Source organism: Grus americana, chromosome 1 (genome assembly GCF_028858705.1).
Source record: "Grus americana isolate bGruAme1 chromosome 1, bGruAme1.mat, whole genome shotgun sequence".
Classification (NCBI taxonomy): Eukaryota; Metazoa; Chordata; class Aves; order Gruiformes; family Gruidae; genus Grus; species Grus americana.
The window spans coordinates 58,475,288-58,500,345 of NC_072852.1; the positions used below are offsets into that span (position 1 = coordinate 58,475,288).

General features: G+C 51.6%; 3 protein-coding genes across 4 annotated transcripts; 2 read left to right on the plus strand and 1 right to left on the minus strand.

The window, feature by feature from the left end:
- Window positions 1-218: 218 nt before the first annotated feature.
- LOC129210551 (arf-GAP with dual PH domain-containing protein 1-like) lies at window positions 219-7,453 on the plus strand. 2 transcript variants are annotated; one of them, XM_054836362.1, is made up of 11 exons: window positions 219-553; window positions 1,561-1,691; window positions 2,591-2,682; window positions 2,772-2,854; window positions 3,568-3,680; window positions 4,413-4,559; window positions 4,987-5,070; window positions 5,431-5,493; window positions 6,004-6,075; window positions 6,576-6,807; window positions 6,894-7,453. In XM_054836362.1, exons 1-11 carry the CDS (start codon window positions 463-465, stop codon window positions 6,920-6,922), a joined length of 1,137 nt encoding a protein of 378 aa, XP_054692337.1. In that variant the 5' UTR covers window positions 219-462; the 3' UTR covers window positions 6,923-7,453. The 2 variants fall into 2 exon arrangements, with proteins under 2 accessions (XP_054692337.1, XP_054692345.1); XM_054836370.1 differs by having other exon boundaries at window positions 309-553; window positions 4,987-5,040.
- Window positions 7,454-10,344: 2,891 nt separating this feature from the next.
- Window positions 10,345-11,532, plus strand: LOC129196073 (urotensin-2 receptor-like). Its single transcript, XM_054802941.1, has one exon. The coding sequence runs from the start codon at window positions 10,435-10,437 to the stop codon at window positions 11,530-11,532; it is 1,098 nt and encodes a 365-aa protein (XP_054658916.1). The 5' UTR covers window positions 10,345-10,434.
- Window positions 11,533-13,933: 2,401 nt separating this feature from the next.
- Window positions 13,934-17,497, minus strand: LGALS1 (galectin 1). Its single transcript, XM_054840200.1, has 4 exons — window positions 17,392-17,497; window positions 16,055-16,134; window positions 14,557-14,728; window positions 13,934-14,158 (listed from the first exon to the last, which is right to left on the minus strand). The coding sequence occupies exons 1-4, from the start codon at window positions 17,398-17,400 to the stop codon at window positions 14,015-14,017; spliced, it is 405 nt and encodes a 134-aa protein (XP_054696175.1). The 5' UTR covers window positions 17,401-17,497; the 3' UTR covers window positions 13,934-14,014.
- Window positions 17,498-25,058: the final 7,561 nt, after the last annotated feature.

A 25,058-nucleotide genomic window follows, 5' to 3' on the forward strand; every position in this document is an offset into this window, starting at 1 on the left:
GAGCATGATGAGTCCTGACAGAGCCCGGCGGCCGCTTGTCCAAGGCTGCCTCGCCTTTATCAGCTTACTTGCTGCTTGTGCTCTTTTCCTGGCCTGTCCTTTCACCAGCAGAAATGCGGAAAAACCAGTTCTGTGGTTAATTGCTGCACTTCCCTCCACGCCCATGGGGCAGGTCTCCTCCTCCTCACTCACAGCCTGGGTGCACTTCAGCCTCCAGCCTCTTCGTCCCTGCCTGTGCTCAGCCGGCTCAGTGTGCCCATCAGGCCTCCACACTCCTTCCATTAACCTCACGGCCTCTCCTGCTTTCCCCTTTTTTCTTCTGTCAGCAAGAGCTTCTGGCTGTCTTGGTGGCTCCTTCTTCCCTTGGGCAACCCGGCGGGTTTGCCCACGGGTGTGGAAGGTGCAGGCAGCTGCCCTCCTGGCCCTACCCTCCCCTGCCCATAGAGATAGCATTTGGACGCGATGGCTGGAGGCAATGAGAGGAGCGTGAAGACCCTGAAGGAAGTGTGGAGAAGAGCGGAAAACTCTTTGTGCGCAGACTGTGGGAAACCAGGTGAGTCCCCGAAGGCTGCTGGAGGAAGGGTCAGAAGCAGGGAGCTGGGGCTGGTCTCTAGCAGCAGTTTGGTGCTGGCTATCTGACTGCATAGGAGCCTGGGGCAGAGGGAGGAGAAGCATTGCTCTGTCTGGATGTTCGCTTCCTCTCCCTGGAGGTGAGTTGGCGAGGGAGGAAGGAGGTGCTGCTGCAGTGCTCGTGGGGAGAAGGACGGTGGGTAGAAGGACAGGGACATGGTAGCGCCAGATGAGCGGGGAGGGTGTAGCTGCAGCACTGTGGGTTGTAGTCGTGTCAGATCTCAAATACAAATCAAGGTCATTCCCAGTCAGGACCTGACAGGAAAGCTCCTGGTGAAATCCTAACCGCTCCAGCAAGAAGGCATGATTCAGGAGGGCATTGTCTCCTCTGTGACTCAGCTGTGAACTGACAACCTGCCACAGGCACCTTGGAGATTTCTTTCACTGAAGGGCTTGTCCTCTCAAAAGGGAATCCAGTTTGAGGTCCTACAAGCGCTGCTAAAAACACCCATCGTACTCCTCCTAAAAGGGGCACGTGGAATGTACCATCCAACCCAAACCTGGGCTAATTAGTACCATTTTACCTTCTTAAATTGTCCCTGGAGAATTTTGGATTCAAGGCCGCTTTCCACTTCCCAAGATAAATCATGTTGGGGATTTGCTGTGTTGCACTGAACAGCTCCTGGAGTCTTTTCCCAGAGGCGGTTTCAGTTTCATCTTGGGTAACCCTTTACACAAAGAGAGTTCGCGGGGCACTTTGGAATTTTTCAAGGTTCAGGTCAATAGAGATTCAGATGAAGTGGTTGAAGCAGGGGTAATGAGGGACTAATAGCTATGCTTTTTCCTGCCTGTACCTTGGATGTTAATTAATCAGCTCGGATGAAACTGTGGTCACCGAGCTCTCTGTTTCTCCAGACGAAGTTCTCAGTTGAGGCATATCTTCCAGGGGAATTTAACACCTCTAGTCATACCCTTTTTTTATACCCTCAGATCCTGACTGGGCATCCTCTACATTGGGTGTCTTTATATGCCTCAGCTGCTCAGGAATTCACCGCAACATCCCTAGCATCAGCAAAGTCAAATCCCTGAAGATGGACCAGTGGGATGACACTCAGGTGCAGGTGAGATCTTTATCCCCACTAGTATGTCAGGTGGGTTGAGTCTAGGCCATGCACTAACATGTCCTGGGAAAATCAGCCCCTTGACCTCACAGAGTTGGAGATTTAATCTAATATGTAGTCCCTTTGCTACTCATGCTCTGGATACTTAAGCGAGGATAATTCCCCATAACCCACTGGGAGAGGGATGATGCGCTTGCCTGATGTTTGTCCCCATGTCCTGTTACTTTATGGCTAACACAGAGCTCTTGCAACGTATCTTGCCAAGGCTCAGGGTGTTTGCCACTCCAGGTTACGCATTTCCCACTCGCTAGCACCGTCCGTCCTGCCTCAATGTTTCAGCAGTCCAAGGGGAAAATCTTGGGCAATTCCATGCTCTGAGAAGAGTTTCCAGATATAATGTGATCTCTTGAGAAAAATGGCATTTATGGGAACTTGACTTCACCCTGTTACACCCCCCTCAACCCATTAATCTTCAGGGGACTGAAAATATTTTCTGGAGATCCAAAGAAAATAATCTGTATCTCACTGCCCTTTGGAGAGGAGCGAAGAGGTTTGGAATGTCCTCCCAGATGACATTGCAGAGCTGTCATTGAACTCTGTCTCCACAGAGATGTAGGACACGGCAGCAAATCCACTGAATGTGTGTGTACCCAGCCCCACGGAAGTGATGTTTATGGCATTCTGTTGATTCAGGTGCAATCAATGTAACTTCTGAGTAGACAAGACCTTTGAGACCCACCTTTCTGTAGCCAAATTTGCTGGGATGTTGCAATGGATAGGAAAGAGAATGCTCCATTAGAGCTCAATGTGCATCTAGCCCTGTAGCAGATCAGGAAACAAAAAGCCCAACATGAGTCTGCATCAAAGCGAAGGCACTAACTCTCTGTCTAACTCTGCAGTTTCTGGCCAAGCACGGGAATGCTGTGGCTAAAGCCACATATGAAGCTCACATCCCTATTTACTATTACCAGCCAACCTACAATGACTGCCAGTAAGTTGCTGCATACAGAAGAAAAGGGGGAAGGGCAGTTCTGGGTTCCTCTAGCTTGTTTCTGATCTACCTGTCATCTCTCTCCCCAGAGTGCTGAGAGAACAGTGGATACGGGCCAAATACGAACGCAAAGAGTTCACCGAGCCGGGAAAACAGCTACCATATTCTGATGGTAAGAGCAGAGCACAGCATCAAAATATCCTGCCTGTAGCCTTCGCTGGAAGCTTTTCAGCACCATGAGGAGAAAGCTCATAGCGTCAGTGTTGCAAATCCCACACGTTCTCCTGAGAACCCATCTGGTACTTACAGGGCATTGTTTTGGGGGAGTTTAAATTGTGGGGAGCATAGGTTAGCACTGCCATGGATTGCTTCCAAGCTTGGTATTACCAGCTGGCATTTTCGAAGGCATTCGCTGTCCTGGTGGAGCCAGACCTCTGCAGTAAGGAATTTCTGTCCTGCTGCATGCCACCCCCTCTAATCACAGCAGTTGTCTTTGAAATGTCGCTGCCAGTGCTGTGACACAAGGGGCTGGAGCCCAAGGGCCTGCAGAGTCAAGTGGGCACAGTTCTGGTCCCATGCCAGGGTCTGCGTGGGCCAGGACTCTGGTGTTCACTGGAGAGACGGCTCTCACGCTGTCAGAGGAGGTGGAAAGCATCTGGGAATGTATTTTGGTGACCATTTACCTGGGCTGCAAACCCAGGAACACCACCATCTTCAGTTGCAAGTCAGAGGTGAGACCTCTCCTTCTCAGATGTTTGTTCTCAGCAATAGTACATCAAGTCCGTTATCCCAGAGGTGTGGCTAGGACCCCAGGCTGCATGCAGCTGTCTGATGCCTACCATGCCTGTGGAAGAATGCTCTTAAAAGTGGCCTTGCTGCTTCTAGGGGTGAAGGAAGGCATCCTCTGGAAGCGAGGCCGGGACAATGGGCAGTTCCTACCCCGCAAGTTCCTCTTGTCTGAGAGAGAGGGATGTCTGAAGTATTTCACCAAGCAGGATGTGAGTATGGTGCTCAACTCCCACCTCAGTGCATACTCCACCCAGGGCAGTGGGGTCACAGAGACGTTTCTGTTTCCTACTCATGTTTCTGAGGTTGCTTTGCTCATCCCAGGACAGGGATGATAGCAGAAATGTGTCACTGAAGAGAGGGGTCCCTTTCCTACTATCCGGGTGACTTCTTCCCCACATCCTCCCTTTGTGCTTCCCTACACCCTTCTCTCAATGCTGATAAAAGGGCTGATCTTTCACTTCACCCCTATCCATTTGCCTGGCTGTGGTAATCCTGCACCGTCCCTGGAAGCAGCTTCACCCCACTGTGAGCTAAGTTGGCAAAAACCTGTTATTTTGTTTGTTTTGAGGAGAGCTACTCTCCTGCTAGGTCATCTCCCTGAAATCAATGAAGCAAGTGCTGGTATACTGTTGCAAGGGAGGGAATGGCTCTGGGTGGGGAGGAGGGGGAATGGGGTCTTTCCTTTCGGGGTCAGTTAGCCTTTAGACTGGCTCAGCTGTAAAGTCAGGTGCACTCTTAGTGTCTCACTGGCAGTTCCATAGTAGGCACAGCTCAAATCTAAATTGGAGGGGCTTGAGCACACCACACAGTGAAGGGAGCATGTGCTACAACAGTTTTGTTGGGGAAGAGCCAACCCTCTGACCCTGCCTTGCCCCACTAAGTCAGCTCTGGTCTCTTTCCCTAGGATTGCTCATGCATGACCAATGCCATTCTGTTTTCAGGCCAAAGAACCCAAAATCAGTGTTAAAATAGATGTCATCAATGCTACGTTCCAGCCAGTGAAGATTGGGAACCCCAATGGCCTGCAGATCACCTATCTCAAAGACAACAAGACCCGGAATATATTTGTTTACCATGAAAGTGGAAAGGTACCTTGTTTTAGCATCAAACACTGCAAAGCAATTGAGGTGATTTGAGAAGCTGCTGGTATTAAATAGTCTGAAGCATGGGTACGATGGGGTGTGCGTGTGTGAGTTGCTGTAGGTAACAGGGTGGGGGTTCTGGCTCCGTGTTTGTGTGTCTGCGAGAGAGTTTTGTGGCTGGGAGCAGGGCAGGAGCAGTGGCTGAGTCAGTTTGTGTGGGAGGAGCTGCTGTAGAAGATGTACAGATGTGCTGCCTGTGCATGTGGGGAATGGGGCAGCTGTGCTGGCTGCATGTGTGTGACAGAGATGCTGTAGGTGCTGGGGAGGGAGAGCTGGCTCTGTAGTTAACGTAGGGTTGTGTGCAGCTGGGTGAACTGAAATGCCTCACTGTTGCTCTGGCTAAGCTTTCTGTCCTGTCCTTTTCCCTTCTCAGGAGGTAGTGGACTGGTTCAATGCCATTCGCTCTGTGCAGTTCCATTATCTGAAGGTAGCGTTTCCCATTGCCAGCGATAATGAGGTAAGGCAGCGCTAGAGCGCAATGCTGAGTCTCCCACTGGCGTTAGGTTATGTGATAAGAGAGTCCATTAGCTACTATTAGAACCCCAGTTACAGAAATGGAAATTGCAGTGTTTAGATAGAGGGATGAGAAAGTGTGTGTAAAAGGGCCTGTGAACCTGAAAAGGTTCTCTGTGGCCAGAGAACAACCACTCTGCTGTTTCTGGGCACTTTGGAGACAGAAGTGACTCCTGGCTAGGCAGTTCTGCATACGTGAATTTAAAAGGTGGCTGAATTTGGAGGAATAGAAGGAAGGGTGGGAGGTGAAAGCGAATAGCAAAGAAATGTGGCTAAGTGAATGTTACTTTTGCCTTTTTGTCAGATTAAAAATCGGCTGACAAGAAACTTCCTGAAGGAGGGATACATGGAGAAGACTGGTCCCAAGGTGAGCTGCTGTGGGAGAAAAAAAATAACAGGGACCTGCCAGAGAGCCGTTGACCTTCCCTACTTCAATGTTTTTCTCCTGCTGTTTCCCCATTCCCCCCTGACTCTTTAGACACCCGTGGGAACAGTGTGTGTGCACCAAGGGAGGGGAGAATAAAAGGAAGGGGAAGGACACATGTGAAAGTAGATGAAGCCAGAGTCCCTGCTTTCTCCCAGAACAACAGATCTCTCTGCATGTGTCTGTGTGTGCGTGACCTTACAGGTATTTAGCGTCTAGATTTCTCCTGTCTCAACTCTGGGGTCCTTCACAGAAATCCAAGAGTTGGGGACAGCAGTTGGGACTGAAAAACCCGATAATGATCCCCAATCTCAGCTCAGAAAGGGTGAGGAGGAGGTTACTGTTAAGGCAAGGGCTTCGTTCAAGAGGTTGGGATGAATTTTGGGTATCCATTTGCACTGCTGGCAGCAGAGGGCACTGTCCCCTTACGTATATCACCTCTTCCCTTCACAGCAGAGAGAGGCTTTTAAGAAGCGATGGTTCACGCTGGATCACCGCAGGCTGATGTACTTCAAGGACCCTTTGGTGAGGGGGAGATCTGGCAGCTGCAGGCAACGGCGCTGAGGGCAGGGTCAAAGTGCAAGCAGAGCCTTTGCTCTGCAGTAAGGGAAGCTTGCAGGTTCCCCAGCTGCTCTGAATGGACTCTGGGTCTTCCCCTTTCCATCCCACTTACTTCATCCCATGCTTTCTGTGTTTGTTTCCCTGCCTGCAGACAATGGGAACAGGGAGGGCAGCGGTATAAAGGTGGTGATGGGGAGGAGAGTGATGTGGGGGGTGACATGGAGAGACAGGAGCTGCAGTTCCTCTCTCAGAGTGCTCAAGATCTATGATCTTACATTTCCCTTACCACCGCTGCCTTTGAACATAGTATCCCTGCTCTTCTGAATCCCCCAACCACTTTCAAATCTTTTTGCTGCTACATCCCTGGCCTTCACCCACACTCCTCCTGTCCTTAGGTGCACTGCTATTATTCCCTGGTTCTTCTGGGATTCTGTAAATCCCTCTCTTTCCCTCCTGATGTGCAGGATGCATTTGCTAAGGGTGAAGTATTTGTGGGCAGCAGAGAGAATGGCTATAGTGTCCAGAAGGGATTGCCTTCGGGGACACAGGGCAACTTCTCTTGGCACTATGGCCTCACCATTGTCACCCCTGACCGGGAATACCTCTTCACCTGTGAGACGGAGACTGACCAGCTGGACTGGATCGCAGCCTTCACTAGGATCATCAACCAGGCCATGACACCACAGGAATATGCAAGTAAGTGTCTGGATGCTGTTTCCTTCCTCTCCTGCCACTCCAGTTTAGGGTTTGCCCTAATGCACCACCTTTTTCCTTCACTACAGTTGAAGCCTACTTCAAGTTTAAATCCTAGGAAGCCACGTGGGAACCTCGCTATGACTCGACTCTACCTGGTCCTGTTGGGTGGGCTGTCAGAAGAGGAGATCGACATCAGAGAAACACAGTGCTCTTGATGCACCCTTTGAAGCACTTTTTTCCCCCATAGACTGTCCACTTTTTTCTGGTGGCCAAATTAAGCTGCTTCCTTGCAAGTGCAAGATTTTGTGAGTCTGAATCCTCAGTGCAGCCTGTCACTGTTAAATCGCTGTCATCTGACTGGATGCTGGCAAGCCTTGCCTGTCAGTCAGGCCTTGAAAACTTGGCACTTGCTGTGTTGGACATGGGACCTAGCATCACTCCTGCATGAAACTGCAGACAGCCACCTACCTTATGCAAGAAAACAGCTGCCTGGCTGGAGCTACACCCCGGTGGGTTGCAGGGGCTGCTGGACTTCCTTTACAAGAAATGACTTCTCTGCTGGTGACAGAGATATGAAACATCTAGATATTTATCAGTTGGAGCTGTAGTTGAAAAAGGTCACTTAAAAGATGTAATCTGACAGCCAAATGTGAGGCCTCTTTTCTCCTGCCATGTATGGGCTTGAAAGCTTCTTCAGACTACATTTGTGTGACCTTCCTCTGATTCCTACAGAGGAGATAAAGAGCTCCACTCAAAACCAATGTGTATGTACACATGTGTGTATGTGGATAGTGTGTGTGCATGTGCACGCACATAACAAAAAGTGGTGGGAGGTGGAATACTGCCCTAGGGAAGATACTGTGAGGGATATTCGTGCCATTGAAGTTTAGCTGTCAAATCTGAGTCTCTAGTCAAACCAATGGAGAGAGGTTGGGTCCTGCAGAGAGCATCTTATGGCGTGTCTGATACAGAGTTCAGACTTTGTTGTCTTTACTCTAGACCCTAGGGGTTGATGTCTGAGGATAGTAACACATGGATCTCTGCTCCCTCATTCTCTCTGTCAAAGACCTGGCACTTTCATTCTGCCCCATACATTACACGTGTATATTGTATATCCCATATACATATAATTTTATGCAGTAGTATAACAGGGAAGTCTGTATATTCATGTCCTTCTAGTAACAGTTAGCCCTAACCACCAAATCAACTCGTGATTCATATCTTAAAGATCATCTCTTACAGCTCTCCTAGGAGAGCTGCATTTCCCATTCTGGAAGGACCAGCTGATGACCGTAGTACCTGTTGTGTCCGCAGTTTTATGCAGGCAGTGTGAGAGTAGGCATCTCATGTGTTAAGGGGAGCTAACTGGAATTAATGAGTCAACCAGTATTTTACTTAGCTCCTAAATAAATAAATAAAAAAAATCCCATTATAATTTATTTTAACTTCCTAAACGGGCTGAGCTGCTAATTGCTAAGGCATGAGGTCATTTCTGGGAAAAAAAAAGCACAGATACTCAGAGCAAGGAGCCATGGTTATTTATTGCATTTCCCAGGGCATGGGGACTGTGAATCTTCCCATCAGAGCCAAATGGGCAAAGTCATGGTCCCCCCCCCTGCTTCTCTGGGGACCCCTCTCTGTGCTGAGACCACCATAATCAGTTGGGACCATCAGCTTCCTGGATGAGAATCAGCATCACTCATCCTGCTGCCATGGCACAATGGAGCATTCCACACAAAAGTATATTTTCACTGCAGTTTGCTGACCTCTCTCACTTAGCAGCATGACTGTCCTAAAACCCAAAAGCCATTGCAAAGCTTGTGTTCCAAAACAAAGTGCCTTTTGGGTCTGATAATGTGAAAATTGGGCAGCCCGTTAAAAAAAACCTCAAGCCCCATCTAAACAACCTCCATATTCAGTTCTCCTCTGGGAAGAGGAGTAGAGAGAGTGACCCAGACATGCGAAGAGCTGACAGAGATAACCCAGAGGGAGGCCTCTCAAATTGCCTCCAGCAGCGCCCTGTGTGCTATGCACCCACTCCTGTGGCACAGTCATGCTGAAGCTGTTGCTGTGGTATGCAGCACATTGCTCAGGAAGGTGCTTGGATCCTACTGCAGCGAGGGCAGTACTGCTGGGATGCTTCCTTCTCCTGTTTGCTGCTGAGTTACTGCTGCTGGAGATGAGTGGAGGTATTTGACTCAGCCACAGCAAAGTTAATACACTGATGATGCAAAAGAGAGTGGCTGGAGTGGCCTGAAAAACCCCTGTGAACTAACAGCAGAGCACATTCAGTAATGGCGCATCTATCTCTGCTCTGCAAATTCTGTCCCACTGTGTCTGTTCCCCGAGATGAATGAGGCTCTGTTGTGGGCAAAGAAAGAGCAGGTAGCGTTGGGTGCAAAAGCATGGGGGGCATAGTTGATGCCCTGCTAGAAGGCAATAGTGCCTACCTGACAGACTTCTGCTCCCTGCTCTGAGGTGAGGCAGCAGTTTTTGAGGGTTCAAGGGAAAGAGGGGGGAATCTTAGAGGAGGATGGTCTTTGAGGAGAGGGAGGAAAGAGTGGGTCTAAAATATCCAGCCCTTTGAGTCTTTAGGAGCTTGCTGCTGATGGGGGGACAAGGGTGGAACAGGACCGGGTCAGAGAAAATGTGAGATGCCCTACTATCTGATGGGCTTGCTTGCAAACTGGGGGCTACATCCATTGTCTACATCTCAAGGGGTCCTGATGTCCTTGGAAGGGAGCAGGGGACAGTCCCTCTCAGCCTGGCTTGGCCAAGGGCCAAGGAGAGCAGCATGGCAGCTCCCTGCCTACTGCGCTTTCAGGGCTGGCCCTTGTTTCCCTCCTAAAGCCACAGTGCGATGTTTTTCCTCTCTGCCACATTAGGGAGTCTTGTCTTTCAGCTATATCCTCTTTCAACTGAGGAAAACTGCAAGGGGACATGAGAAAAAGAAAGGGAAAAAAGAACAGGAAGGAAGAGGGAGCCAGAGGAAAGCACTGGGGAAGAAGGAGCGTGTCTGCAAGAAAGAGGAGGAAGGCAGCACGGCTCCTCAGCTAGTGGCTAAGAGCCCAGTGTAAAGTGGGACTGCATTCGCACCGATGTGTGAAGCTGTGAGTCAGACACATTCCTCAGTGTAGTGGGCAAGGCGACTCTCCAGGGGCTGGTTCAGGGGGGCAGAGCCCACCTCTCCAGAGTTTCTCTCAGCTGAGAAGACGCAGACCTGGGAGAAGGAGAAATCCACTTGTCCTCTGAGTCTGCTGGTTTCTGTGGGTCCAGTGAATGCTGGAGAAGCAACAAACGAGGAGCTGGTGAATACCAGAGACGTTTCCTCCTGGATGGCAGAGGTTATTTTGCACCTCTTGGTTTTGAAGGGGAGGGAGGTGTCCCCTTCTCAGCCCTTTGGTGGTTAAAGACAGCTACTGGACAGAGCTTGTGATGGACAAGATCAGCAAAACGGACTGGGTGGCTGGAGGTGAGGAATAGACTTCTCTGCCTATGTCTGCTGAACTCTTGCAATTCTTCTCTCTTGTGTTAAGGCTAGACGTGTCCCGTACAGCGAGAGGGGAAGGCAGAGGGAAGGAACAGGTCTCTGACAGCCTGACTTGCTCTTGCTTGTCCTACCCAAAGATGTCTTGTGATCCTTCCCCCATCAGCACAAGGCCTGGAGAGGATCCCGAGGGTGGCAGCTTCTTGGAGGAAAGCAGTGGCAGGGGTGACGGCAGTAGTGTCCTGGGAGAGGACAGTCCGGTCACTGGGCTGCTGGGTGCAGTGCTGCTGGTCATGTGCCTCACTGGGATGATGGGGAACATCTACACGGTGGTGGTGGCCTCTGGCAGGGTGGCAGGCCGCTCAGCGGGGTCCTTGGCGGTCTATGTGATCAATCTTGCTCTGGCTGACCTCCTGTACCTCTCCACCATCCCCTTTGTGGTCTGCACCTACTTCGCCCATGACTGGTTCTTCGGGGACATGGGCTGCAGGCTTTTGCTCAGCCTGGACCTCCTCACCATGCATGCCAGCATCTTCCTCTTGACCACCATGAGCCTGGAGAGGTACTGGGCGGTGGCCAGGCCGCTGCGGGCCAGGCGAGCCAGCAACGCTTACCGCAAGATGGCCAGCGCTGTCCTCTGGCTCCTCTCACTCCTGCTTACGGCCCCCATGATGGCAATGACCCAGCTGCGGGAGGGGGGCGGCCCCCACAAGCGCATCTGCGTCCCCACCTGGACGCTGGCGGCCTTCCGGCTCTACCTGACGGTGCTCTTCGCCACCAGCGTCCTGGCGCCTGGTGTGGTGCTTGGTGTTGTCTACGTCCGCCTGGCCCGGGTGTACCGGTCCTCCGTGGGGGGCTCAGGGCTACCAGCAGTTGGCCGGGCCCCTGCCCGGCGGCTCTTCTCCAGGATCTCCACCATCGTGGTGGCCTACTGGGCCTGCTTCCTCCCCTTCTGGGCCTGGCAGCTGGCCAGGCTGTACTGGGGCGAGGGGCTGGGCATCGGCCCCACCACCCAGGCCTACCTCAACTTCAGCGTCACCTGCCTGGCCTATGGCAACAGCTGTGTCAACCCCTTCCTCTACACTCTGCTTGCCGGCAGCCACCGCCGGCGCCCCAGCTGCAGTGAGATGCGGATGGCACAGCCCCCGGCACCCTCCCGGGAAGCCACAGGGGGCCCAATGGGAGGCCATGGCATCCCCCTGGCTTTCAGGGAGTCTGTGGGGGAAAGCGAGGGGTGAGCAGCGCCCCAGGTTGGGAACATCTCCCAGCCTTTGGCTGGGGTCAAGTCAAGAAATAAAAGTGCATCACCTTGCATGCTGGCGTGCAGTGTCTTCCATCATCGTTGCTGCGGTGCCTTCCCTTTCATGCCTTCCCCTTTTCAAGGCCACTCACCCTCCTCAGCTCGGGGGGAGGACGCATGTCTTGGGGATCCTGAGGTCCTTCAGCTCTCACATGCCAGCCTCCACATTGCGCAAGGCTGGGGAGTGGGTGGAAGGGAGCAGTCAACCTCGATATGTCTAAATTATACAGTTGGGGAACCCTCGCCACCCCTCACCTCCTCGCTAGCAATGGGCCAAGCCATAACAAAGTCATGACAACAGTGAGTCACAGATTTCACAGGACCAGCGAGTCACTTCAAGAAGCAGCCACGCTAGCAAGAGACCTGAATAAGGTTCATCCTCTTGTGGTAAAGCTCACACTCAGCTTTCTTCCTTCACCCTCCACAAAAAAAATCTTTGACAAGTCTTGCTAAAAAACACTCCCAAGTGCAATCAAGAAACATTGTGAGATTGCCCCAAGGTATAGCTCAGAGAGGTCAGCACATCTGCTTGGCTTTCAAGATCAGCCCAGCAGAGGAAGCTGCAAGGAGAGAGCTCCACTACATGTGCATCACCACAGCTCATGGAGGGGGCCCTCACTAGCACCATGTCCCCACTGTCATTGAGGAAATGCCCAACTCTCCAGTCTACCGAATGTACCGCAGTCTGCCAGACTGTGTCAACACCACTGCATAAGCTGGGCCAGGTCTCTCACCTTGAGGCCATCTAGCTTAGCATGGGTCACCTCCATACAGCTAAACTCTCCTTAACATCCCCTTAAAAGAATGGCCTCATCCATATCACGCCATGGGAAGGGTCCCCAAAACTACACTGTCCCCCAGCCATGCCTGTGCACAGGCTGGCAATGTTAGATGTTGTGTTTATTATTACAAATGTAGCCCTAAAGAGCAGGATGTGATTATCCAGAGCAGTCTGGCTTTGGGCAACATGGGGCTTCAAGAGAGATCCAGCTGCAGAGCTTCAAATTGCTTGTACACCCTAAGTGTTCCTGCCTCCCAGCCCATCCTGAGCCCTTGTCTCCAACTTGTCCCCCCAGTTGCTAACAGCCAAGCCTCCCTCTTCATGGGTGCCTGAGACACAGGACCTGGCAAGAGCCTTATGAATTATGGAGCAAGAACAGGAGGTGCTGCTGCTGTAAGAGCAAGTTCCTATACTCCAGCTGCTCTGCAACTGCTTAATGGGAGGAATCAGCCCAACCAGGCCTGCAGGGAGGCCTTGTAGGACATCAATTTGTTTGTGTTTCATGTAGCTCATGGTCCTTCCATCCCAGGCCTACCTGGTAACTGCCACGCACTGTGGAAAGGGCAGCTACCTCCTTTCCTATGCCCACCAGGCACAGCCTGCCCAACAGGAGTAGTCATTGCTGCCAAAGTAGCATTAGACTGGCAAAGCCCCTGAGGCAGCTGCTGGCTGACATATTGGGTCACAACCCACAGCCCAGTGAGATCTATACTGTAACATCAAATGTGCCTCATCATCTTCAGCCTCCTCAGATGTTAGGCTCAGATTAGACTGAGAATTGCTGAGTCTCATTTGGGCTAATATGAGTGAAGGGGTAACAAAAGCATAGTGGATACATCCTTAGCATCTCACACCCAGCTGGGCATTGCTACCTCTCCCAGCTCTGGACATACCAGGCAAGGCACATGGGGCAGAATAAAACCAGACACCTCCAGGTTACTGCCCTCATGAGCTATGGCCCAGTAGTAGTCATGCTTCTGCAGTTATTGGAAGAAAGGATTTAGATGAGGAGCCCACTGCACACTCCACCACACCCAGCAAGGCATCCTTTTTTACTGCTGTCCCCATGCAGCAGCAAGAGGTCCAAAGACGACACAGGAGAGTAGTGTCATAAGTAGGACCAGCCTCTGTAGAGGGGTGCAGGCCAAAGCTAGCACAACTGAGGACTTCTCCCTCACTCCATGCCCCACTGGATTTACCTAGCACAACAACTCCAGTCTGCCTGAGGCCAACCAGGGATGCTTAGTTTAGGGAGGGATAGATTTCATCAACCCACTTTACTCAGGCAGGGTAAGGTATCAGTCTAAATATCAGGAGTGGATGACTCTGCCTAAGGGACCCTTCTACTCTCCCCTCTAGTCATATTTAGCCCCAGTGTTTCTTCCTGAGACTCTCCTTGGGCTTTTCACATTCTGCCTTCCCAGGCTTTTGCCTCCTCTCCATCCACAACATTAATGGCCAAGGCTAGGACACCCACATATGGTACTCCAGCAAAGTTGGCTACCCTCCTCCCCCCAACAAGATGATCAACCCATGTAGACTTGCAGTATGAAACAGATTAGATTGAGACTGGGTAGACCAAAACTCTTATTTATTGATCACTTTTCCTGTATCTTTGAGATGGAGGTGTCAGAAGAAGTTATTCCCAGCTGATGGACTGGAGTGTGAAGTCCCCTTGTGTATCAAAGTAGTCAAAGACAGACAGACCAAGCCGGTTAGGGAATGTGAACTGGTGGCCTGGCAGGTAGACTGTCACATCATTTTGGTTGACACCAAAAGTGATCTGCAAGACAAATGGAAAAGTCAAAGAAAGTTTCTACCAAGATACCCTCAAGCCTTTCCCCTTTGCTGCATTGCTGTGCTGTTCTCTGCTTTGCAGCGTGAACGTGCTCAGCAGCATAACCTGCTCTTCAACAGCAGGAGTGTTATTCTGGTCTCCCAAGAGATGCCTATTCCTTGCTGAGCTCAATAGTAACATCCCTTTGAGCTAGATGGAGCTTGCATGTTTGATCCCCACCCTCCATCACTGCTCAGAGCCCTGGATGGTGGCACTGGCCAGGCAGGAGAAGCCAGCCACCTCCTGTACAGACAGTCCCGAGACAGCCCCTGCAGCTGGGTGCCCTGTGCCAAAACACCCTCCCTTCACCAGGGCAGGTACAGAAAGTGCATCCCAGGCCTTACCTCTGCTGCACCCCCCTTCTGGAAAGGGAAGACAGTCTCCCTGTGCTCCGCACCCCACTCTTCCACCTTCTTTGAGTTGCACACAATGGTGTTCACATCACCATGAGCATCAAAACGGGGGTTGAAATGAAGCCCTAAGTGGGAAGCATCTTTCCCCAGATTCATCACAAAGCTGCAGAGAAAGACATCAATACTGGTTTAATCAATACTATGGTAGCATGTTGCTCATTACCACAAGCCTCACTGGGTCTCTTGCTTCAAGCCCAGCTGAGGGTAACCAAAGAGAAACCCTTTGCTAAACTGCACAGCTTCCCTATGACAACAGTGCTGTGTCAGTAATGGATACTCTGCTGGGGTGATAGGCCCCACAGTGCCATCCCTGGGAGAGACATTGCTTAGTTTCCACAAAGCTTTTAACAAGAGAAAGGTTCAGCACTTAATGCTGAACCGGGAGTTATCCTGCACCCAAACCACCTCTTAAGGAGTCAGTTGCTTTTCACAGATTTCCTTTCAGCCCCAAACAGTTAGCTGGTGCTGCACCCTGCCTGACAGCCACTGCCTTCTCCTCATCCTGCAGGCAGCTGAAATAATTACCATGTCATTAGCTATCCCAAAGCATCTGCAATGGCAGTGGGAGGAAGCAGCTTCCTAGCCCAGTGTCCACCTTGCCTCCAGGCCTCTTACCCAGATGAGAAGAAAGGAGGCATATTATTTGGCAAGAGAAAGCCCAGGAGGCTTCACTCTGACACTATCAAACTTCAAAGGCACTGGGAAGAGCTGGGACATGTTTCCTGGAACACTACTAGCGCTGGTACAGCAGCTACAAGCTCCACCTTACCCAGCAAGAGGCCCCACCAGCCAGATCTGCACAAGGGCTGGGGGCTGCTGCAGAGCCTTCCCTGGCAGTCGCAGCTACCCTGATCCCTGCAGAGTTAGGAGCACATCTCTACTCCCACCTGCCCCCATAACACCTGACAGGCATCTCCACTGGGTGAAAGCAAACTTTAACAGCCTGAGACCCCCTCCTGCAACATGCAGCCTTTCCATTTGCACCATTAGCTGGAGCTGTGGTTCAGAGCACCCAAGACATCCCAGCTGCTTGGGCTATAATCTCCTCCTGCCCTGTGAAGCAAGGCACTGTAAAGGTGTTCCTGCTCCTGGGCCATCTTCATGCAGGGGAGATGATGTGGCTGAGGGGATGGTCTCAACCCAAATCTCAGTACAGATGCAGCTTCCATTTCCTTCACCCTTTACTAGAGAGGATGTGGTCACTGCCAGTGCATGCAGCTGGAGCTTCACGTCTGCTTTGGCTTAGCCCCTTGGCAGTAGCATTTGTCTGCAATGTGCATTACGCAATGACTCACTGGGAAGCACTGCTGGTGTTAACCCCTTCCAAGGCTGCTCCTCTCCCACTCAAGGGATTCCTTCTGTCCCCCACCAGCAGGAGACAACTCAGTGTGGTGCCTTGGCCATGCCTGGGCAGCACAGCACAACTTACCTCTTGGCACTTGGTGCAATTTTCCCCTTGACAGTGAGGCGCTGGCCAGGCTTGAGACCCAAGTTGGTGCATACTGGTCCCTGGGGAACGCGGAGGCAGAGATGTTAGCTCAGTACCTGCTGGCTCACTTGCTCTGACTTGGCAGTTCTCCCTGCTGCCTTGCAAGACAGTGCATTGCTTTGGACCGCTGGAGAGACAGGGAAGCTCCCTTCCCTTAGGGCATTGCACCAGGGACACCCCTGAGAAGTTACTCCAGTGACATGGGACATGTGCCCAATTTCCCAACCTTTCTCTTGCTGCTCTCATCAACATATCTATTTCACAGCAGCAAAGCCTAAGAACCTGCAAGCTCCCATCACACCCACCCTGTCCCAAACACACCCATGTGCCTTGTGGGTCTCACAAGCTTGACTGTGCAGGGATGGAGCCTCCACTCCTTTCCCCTGGCTTGGATTTGAACTTTAAGCCTTGTCTAGGTCCAGAGGCTCAGGCACTTTGCTCCCCAGCTCCCAAGGGCTCAGTGGTTTTGGTTGGGTTTTTTGTATGTTCAGCATTTGCAAGAACATTCTGCTGCTCCATGCACATACTTTTCCCCACCTTCTTTCTAGAAGAACTAAGATACCCTGGTAAACCTGTATGTACTCATTTTCTATCACACTAGAGGCAAGGTCCCAAAAATACTAAAAATCTTTCCCCCATCCCACTTTCATAAATAAACCTGCACTTGGGATGCTCCCTAATTAATCACACTCAGTTTAAATGAAAGATAAATTAATCAAAGAAGTGCAATCACTGTTTTGACACAAGCATCTCCCTAGCTGTCCTTGACACCCACAGAAGGACACTTCTGTATAGCACATTTCCTTACAGGAAAGGGGGAGAAGGATTCAGTGACTCATGAAAACTTCAGCCAGGAAGCAAGCAGCAAGACTGCCCAGAAGAGAAGATGCTCAGAGAGCAATAAACATTAGTGCAGCTGCTTCCCCACAGCAGAGCTACTGTAAAACAGGTTACCCCAGCTCAGAAGCCAACCCCACAAGGACCCCCCACATACCTCCGCAAAGGGATCCTGCAGGGAGGGAAAAAAAAAAGGCAACAAAAACCCAAACTACTTCTGGCAGAACAAGAAATAGCAGCCACTCTTACAGATGCAGCAGGGATCCGTCCCCCCCCCAGCAGCAGGCACCAAGCTCCAGCAGCCCCTCTGACACAGCAGCTTATGAGCAGATGGAGAAGGACAGTGCAAGCGCCCTGAGACCAAGCCAACACATTCCCCACAGTCCCACTCCATGAAGCATCCCCTCCAGCAAAGCTGCCCCATCCCTTTCTCTACTCACGCAAGACATGATGCTGCTCTGCAGGCTAATGCTCCTCTCCACCAAGGTGCAACAGTCCCAGGCAAGTAACTCCAGGGACCCCACCCTTCCCCTTAAATAGATGGAGAGCTGAGTTGTCCCAGCCTTTCTCCACCCCACCCACCAATCAGATCGAGGAAAGGGTGTGTGGGAGGTTGGTTTTGGGGAGAGGGAGGGCCTGTCAGGCAGAGCTGCCTCCTCCCACCCTTGCCCAGGCTCCTCTCCAGGATGCTAAACCCAATCCTTCCAAGCAGGCTGCTGGCCACTCCAGGAGGAGATCCAGCTGTGTGTGGCCATGAAGCCAATGGAAAATAGTTTTACAATGAGTGTTTTACTATCCAAGGCTTTTATCCCACGCGGAAAATGGTCAGATGGATTGTGACTTGGCGGGAAGGGTCTGGTAGGAGGGCTGGGCTCTTCAGCTCTGGCTAAATCAGGAGCAGAAGAAATATCACTGAGTGCACACAGTACGTCAGAAATTCTTTGTGGTGCAGGTGAAGACCCAGGAGCAGAGGCCCGAAGCTGGATCCAGGGTCACCCAGCTGCACTGTCAAGCCTTACTGACCCCAAAGACTGCCCAGCTGCTGACCCAGCCCTTTCCACCCACTCTTGTAGGTACAGGAACCAAAAGAGGGAATACAATCCTTATTCTGCAGAACTTCTAGACATTCTCAAAACCATGCAGTTTGTCTCGGCTGTAGGGAACAGCAAGCCAGGAGGAAGCCGTCTTAGAGGGGTGAGGAGGATTTATCCAGGAGAGCTCAGTTCCTGGCACTGAGAGCTCAGCACCCTGGGCACACCTGGGGGGCTGAGGAACAAGGGGATGGGGACCAAATGCTCTATCACAAATAGCCATAGGATCTATATGTCTTTTATCTGCCTCCATGTTCTTTTTGTGGCAAGTATGATTCACTCCGGGTGAAAGGATTCCTTTGGAAAAAGTTACCCAATTACTACATGGCTCAACTGTAATTACAGTGAAAGAGGAGGGAAAAAATTCAGGCAGCGGGCCAAGTCTGTGGCTTAAAGCTCTCCTTGTCTTGCATATTTGTCTCTAAATCACAAGACGCTCTGTGATTTCCTTAAGAGGCCCAGGACTGAAACTCTCCGAAACATTTCCTTTTTCCCTTTCTATGAGGCCCATCAGTTCCCCATCTCCTGATAGTCCCAATCCTCTTACCCCCATAAAGCACAACACCAGAGGCTGTCGCTCCTGGGTGTTTCCGGTTGGTACCATCAACGCCAGCAGAGGTAGCAGGGAGGCTCTCCTGCCTGCTGGAGCTGGGGAGGTCCTGGAAAGGCTCCAGCCTTCGGCCAGGTCACTGATCACCCTGCAACACAAGGGGCTTCTTTGCCCTGACGTGCCTGCTCCCTCTTTCCCCCTCTGGAAACTTCCCTCTGGGTTCACCCCTTGAGCCTGATCCCTTCCACGTGGTGCAGGACGAAGAGGAGTGCTCCATACCAGCAGGAGAAAAAGTAACTACAGCCAGCTTCCCTCTGCTTGGGATGCATGTGTAATTAAACAAATTCCTTTCAACTGCAAGATTTTGTGAGACTAAACCCCAGCAAAGGACCCCAGACATCGCTCCAAGGAGATGAGCTGGAGCCACAGTCTAGCAGGTTGCAGGGGTCGGACTAGGAGGGACCGTTCCCTTGAAAGGAGTGGTGGACAGGGAAAGGAAATGTGTAGATATTTGCTCACTTAGAGCTGGAGATGGGGGAGGCCATTTAAAAGGTCAAGGGCAAGTTCTGTGTTTCCTGCAGTGTTTCTGGCAGCTGGGCACTGTAACCCAGCCTTAGCAGCCACCAGCTCCTTGAGTTACACCTGTCTGGGGGCCTTTCTCCAAATGCTACTGAGATTAGAGACCAGCTCAGGTGATAACAAGAGAGGGGACACCATCCCAGAGGAGACACTGCAAGGGCTGTTCACATCAAGGAAATTCAGCCTTCAGACTTGAGTCTACCTCGGGCAGCCCATGTTTGTCTGTTGGAAGTCCAGGTGTCGCCGCTGGCTTTCAAGGAGCCTTGAATTAAATGACATCAGCACAACAGGCTGATACTGCAGCCAGGGGTCCCATGGGGTGTCCAATTGCCTGTAGACCATGGGCTACCTCCGTCAGTACAATGCCATTTCTCCCTTCCTACCTCTGGATTGGAGCCACCATGATGATGTGACAAAATCTAAAGCTCCAGGATCAGTGTCCTCACAAGGTATGACTGAATTCAGGGGAGGGAAGGTCCGTGCTTACCATGATGGCACACCAGGCAGGAATGGTATCCCCAGCCGCACTGACACCCGCTCCACCACACTGAAGATGCAGAGGGGCTTGCCCATTATTTTCAGGAGCAATGTGGTGTAGGCAGAGCAACTGTGGGCTGAGGAGGGCAGAGCCAGGCTGGTTAGAGCTGGCAATCCTCACCTCCTGTCACCTCACTCCTTATCAATATGTGGTGGGTCAGCCAGCTAGGGGATGTGCCAGCAGGTTATCAGCCCATCTGATCTGCAAAGGATCACAGCAGACCTTGGTGGCATGGGCTTATCCTGCTGTGTGTGAACTCAGCAGTGGCATAGGGCTCTTCTCCTCCACCCTTCCAGCCAGGCTCTTCCTTACCAGGAGAGCTCTCCTACATGACATTTCAAATCCTTACTTTGCATTACAGGGAGAGACACTGATCTGCATCGTACCTGCGGAAGCAAAAGATCTTCTCTGTCCAAGCCAAAGGGAGTGAGTGGACCTGATGCTGTTGCTGCAAACAGTGTACTTGGCCATGCCAAACTCTTGGCCAGAGAGAACCACAAGTGTGGAGAAGGGAGTAATGTCTGTGGGATATTCCTTCAGCAGTGCCTCATCTCTGGTTATGAGGGTGAGGCAGGTGGTGTTCGCATCTGCACCTGCATTCTGCAAACTGGGATCATGTGTCCCGGACAGGATGGGGCCAGCAGAGCCAGCTGCCATGGCAGGGGCAGACCAAATTCACAACCAGCACATGTGTGCAAGGCCAGAAATCATAGCAAAGACCCCACCAAGCATGTCTTATGCTAGGGTTTAGGCATCTCACTGAGATCCTGACCCTGGGCACCTCTCCTGTGGCCTGCACTTCAGAGACAGCCCAGCTCCTGGTAGCGACTCGCTGCCCTCTCGCTAGCCTTTCCTTGCACAATGTCCCTGTCTGCTCACTCCTCCTTGGAAAGCGCGAATTGCACTTGTATGGTGAGCAATCCCAGACAATCCTTGAAGAACCGCTGCTGCCTTTGGGGGCCTGAGCTCATCTCCCGATGCTGGCTGTGACCCATCATTCCTGTAGAAGGGACCAGGCACCTCGTCTGTTCCTAGGGCTGCCCATGATATTCATTGTAGCTCTTCTCCCAGGGCCTCAGCCTTCTTCCTGCACTCACCTTGACACCCAAAGAGCCCATGCTGATCTCTCCATGCTGAGATGGCACAGTTTCTTGAGCTCACAGCTTTCCTTGTGGACATCCCCACCCCTCCCAACCTCCAAGCTGTAATTCAGCTTAGGTTGAAGAGGAAAACTTGATTGCTAAGGGTGTTTCATCATTGCAAATAGCTTTGATATGGAGCCTGCCTTCTGGTCTAGCTGGTAGGCACTGGTATGCCTCAGCACACCCGGACTGGTCCTGCATGCTGAGGGCTGGAGTCCAGCTTCTGCATGCTGTGGGGTTGAGTTGAACTGCTGGGCTGAACTGTTGGGTGGCTCTAACCAAGGTGGTTTGGCAGCCACCAGAGAAATAGCCCAGTCAGGCAAGTGTCTGGACCAAAAGAGGGAAGATCTGCCCCCAAATCTGCTTGTGAGGGATGCAGTGATAGACAGGGCATCGCTAGTCATGACCTTGGAGGATTGGGAAAGGGCCTGGCTGAAAAGCCCGTGGACTACGTGACCAAAGTCCACCTGTATACCTTGCTCTCCAGCTGGCAAAAGCCTGTTTCAGCTGCAATTACTCCTTCAATGATTTGCAACATCTTTCCACTGGGAGACTGTCTTTGTACCTGTTCAGCCACTTTGTGTTATGTGGGTTGTGGTATTTTAAATTCAGGATTAGTTGCACTAAACTCAGATTTATTATCTCACGGACACAGAGCCTCACATCAGGAATGAGCCACAGCAGGATCTCCCAAGCTTTGCCTGCTGAAACATTTCCAACCACATCCAATTTCCTGGATTAGGAGCCGTCTATGAGGCTCCGGCTCCTGCTGACTCCGGAATCTCTGCTTTCATTAAATCAGTATGGAAATATGTTCTGTGGTGAAGATAGATAATCCTGCAAATGTTATCAAAGGGTACCTGGACAAGGTGATTTATTTGGGCGAGCCTGAAATTACAGCTTGGGGAAGCGGGAATGATTCCTGCTCACGCTAATGACACTGGGATGTGTTAGACACACCTCAAAGTGCATCCCGGGAGCTCCCCAAATCCATGCTCCCCACCTCTTCCCTTGCACCTCCAGCTGCTCACCTTGGGCTCCATCTTGCCTCTGGGGTGTAAACCCTCCCTGGGCACAGCGGGGAAGGGGATGATCCTGGTCTGCCAGCCGGGGTGGTATCCCTGTGGCTGTGGGACAGGCACAGAGCCCTGGCTGGGAGGGCAGGGAGGGACCCAGGTGCTGGGTCAGGGCCACGGGCAGCATGGATCAGCCTGTGTCAGCCTGCAGAGATGGCTGGCCCAAGCCATTCAGCGCCCTTCTAGCATGTAAGAATGGTGAGAAGCCACCCACTGATCTGAGTTAGCTCCTCTGCCTGGGTGATAGGCAGGAGGACTCCTCACCTGACGGTGCTAGATGTGCTGACAGCACAGCAAAAAAGCGCCAAGCCTTCGATTAACTTGGACGTGAAGGATCCTGACTGCGAGGCTGGAGCAGTGGAGTTAGCAGATCTTTAATCCCAGCCAGGCGGTGACTGGTCGGGAAGGCTTCAGGCCATTTGCATTTCAGTTTAAAGGCATTTGGCTCAGGGCAGCACAGCAAAGGCAAATCAAGGAGGAGCGGCCTGATGCTTTAGGAAAGCGCGCTCTTGGTTTTGACGCAGAGAGGTTGCTCGCGATGACGCAGCCTGGACCCAGTGGTTGCTGCACGTAGAGGATTTCCAAAGGCTGCAGATGCAGGTTAAGAAAAGCCTTGCAGCAGGTCAGGCAATCACTGCTGACCCAGAAGGGGACAGCAGACTGGGGAGAGCTGGAAGGTGAATGGAGTAAGGCTTAAGTTCTCCTGCAGGCAAAGTACAATCAGGCACCTTGTACAACTCTGCCACACAGTTTGAAACTGATAATGTTTCGCATTTAAAGAAAATGGGAAATCAACTTCTGACCAGTGCCATGAATTTGCAATTATCTTTAAATAAATCAAGTTGAAGAAATAGAAAGAAAGGAAAAGGTAGAAGTGAAAATGAGTTGGGGTGCAGCATGCGTTGTTCAGGCTGTGCAGGCACTGCAGGCAAGGCTTCAAACCTGACCTTTAAGAAATGACATGTTTTGAAAGCAGAGCTACAAGCTCAGCAAATGCTGACTAGACAGAGGAAGACATTGCCACCGCTTGTCTGGACATTGGCTAATGACTTCCAGAGGGCCTGCAACATAAGCTCAGTGCCACCACTGCAGGAGAGAAAGGGAATATTGTGCTAAAATGTGATGCTAAGGAATATTCCTGGGCTGCTGGTTAGTGCTGGAGTTCAAGGGCAAGGAAATGCATCTCCATGCAGGAGGGTCAGATGTTTCGACACTGATGTGTCGGAGCAGGAGAGCTGCAGGCTATCGACTGATTGTGGCCACCAGCTCTGCACTGCTGTAATACCCAAATTGGTGTCCTTGCAGTACCTTGAAACATGCCATTTATTGAGAGTATTTCAAGCCTAGAAACAACCTGCTGGGGCATATTCCTTGTCTCAGGTTGTTGTCTGTTAAAGAGACTTTTGAGACACGCTAGGCAGAGGTTTGTTTGCTGTACTTAATATGCAGACTGTAAGCGGATGCCGTGTTTGAACATGTTACAGCAACCCAGATGCTGGTTTCAGCTTTTCCAAGAAACAGTGCTGAGGAGAAGTATGTTCGTGGAATACAGGCACGTTCTCCTGCAACACCCTTGAGACCGAAACTCAGCTGCATGCCGTTTTTCAGTGAGTGATATGTGTAAAAACCAGTCTGGAATAACCCTGAAGAAAAGGGTTGCCTTCATTGGGCTTTGCTGGTAGGAATGACAAAGAAGTCTGAAAACACCCTTTTTTTTGTACATGCAAAGTGGTACCTAGGGTGTGGGATGTGATATTATTCTCCACACACGGCAGAAATGGCATCAGAGCTGCTCAGGAGGTGAGGCTGGCAGGCAGCCTGGAGCACATCAGGTTTTTCTCACTGAAATGTACCCTGCATGGGCCATTGCATCTGCTTTGGCAAATGTATTCATCTGCAGCCAGCCCACGAGCCAGCATTTGAGGCACATCTCGTGCTTGGAGAGCCTCCAAAGCACATGGGACCACCAGGCTGAAGCCAAGGCAGGCAACAGGGCAGCTTGGTCTGTCGAAGGGGCAACGGGGCTCTGCCAGGCAGCAGGAGCTGGAGAAAAGAGGATTGCCTGAGGCAGACAGGCTCATTTGGGGTCCTGCAGGTGGTACAGCTCATCATTCCCCAACAGGGACACATCCTCCTGGCCCCAAAGCCAACGCAGCCCGGGACTCTCCTCCACTTCTTGACTGGGGACCCTCCAAAAACTCCCTCAGGGGTTTCAGCTGCATGTGCCATCCCTCACTTAGTGCCCCAAACAGTTAGGTGGTACTGAGCCCTGTTAGGCAGCTGCTGCCTGCCACGCTACAGCCAGCCAGAACAATTACCATCTCACTAGTAAGCTGTCTGTTATCTGCTGGGATCAGCTGCTGAAATGGGAGGGTGTTTTGGCAGGGCTTGGCACCTTCCCTTCCCCGAGGCTCATACTATTTGGGGAGAGAAAGCGCAGGGCGCTCCTCTCTGATGCTATCACAGTTTGGAGGCAGTGGAAAGCACTGGGATGCGTCATCCCCTGCAATGTTGTTGGTTCCCACCCCCTTGCAAGGGGGCCCAGGCACCCTCTGGGGCTGGTGGGTACATGCACATCACTGCTGTGGTGAGGCTGTGTCGCTCTTTCAGGAATTTTTGCAAGCAGATCTCTCTGAGGAAGCCCTTTGCAGAGCCATCTCTGCCCCTGTCAGCAAGCACACCCATCCATCATCATGTCCCACACAAGAGCTTGCTCTTCCTCACTTCTGGCTTCTCCAGCTTGCTCTCCTCCTCAGGCAGAGAGCAGGTGCTGAAGCACCCACCATTGCCAAAGCTGGGCTTTGCCTGCCTGCAGCGCTCGGGAAGAGCCAGCCTTGGGCGCTCAGCGCAGTCCAGGTGTCAACTGTCCACGCCTCATGGCAAAAGATAGGGTCCACACTTGGGATCTCTGGTTCCTTCCTCCAGATCCAGAGACGGGACAGGTTCACAACAGCAGCTGGTGGGGTGGTAATAGAGGCCTTTTCATCAGTAGCACAAGCTCACATCCCCAGGACTGGCAGCACAGACATATTCTCCTTCTCTTCCACCTTATGCTCCAGAGTTGGGCTCCTCAGCCTTTCCTAAACAAAGGACCATCTCATTTTTCTGGAAGGAAGTTAATGACCAGCTCA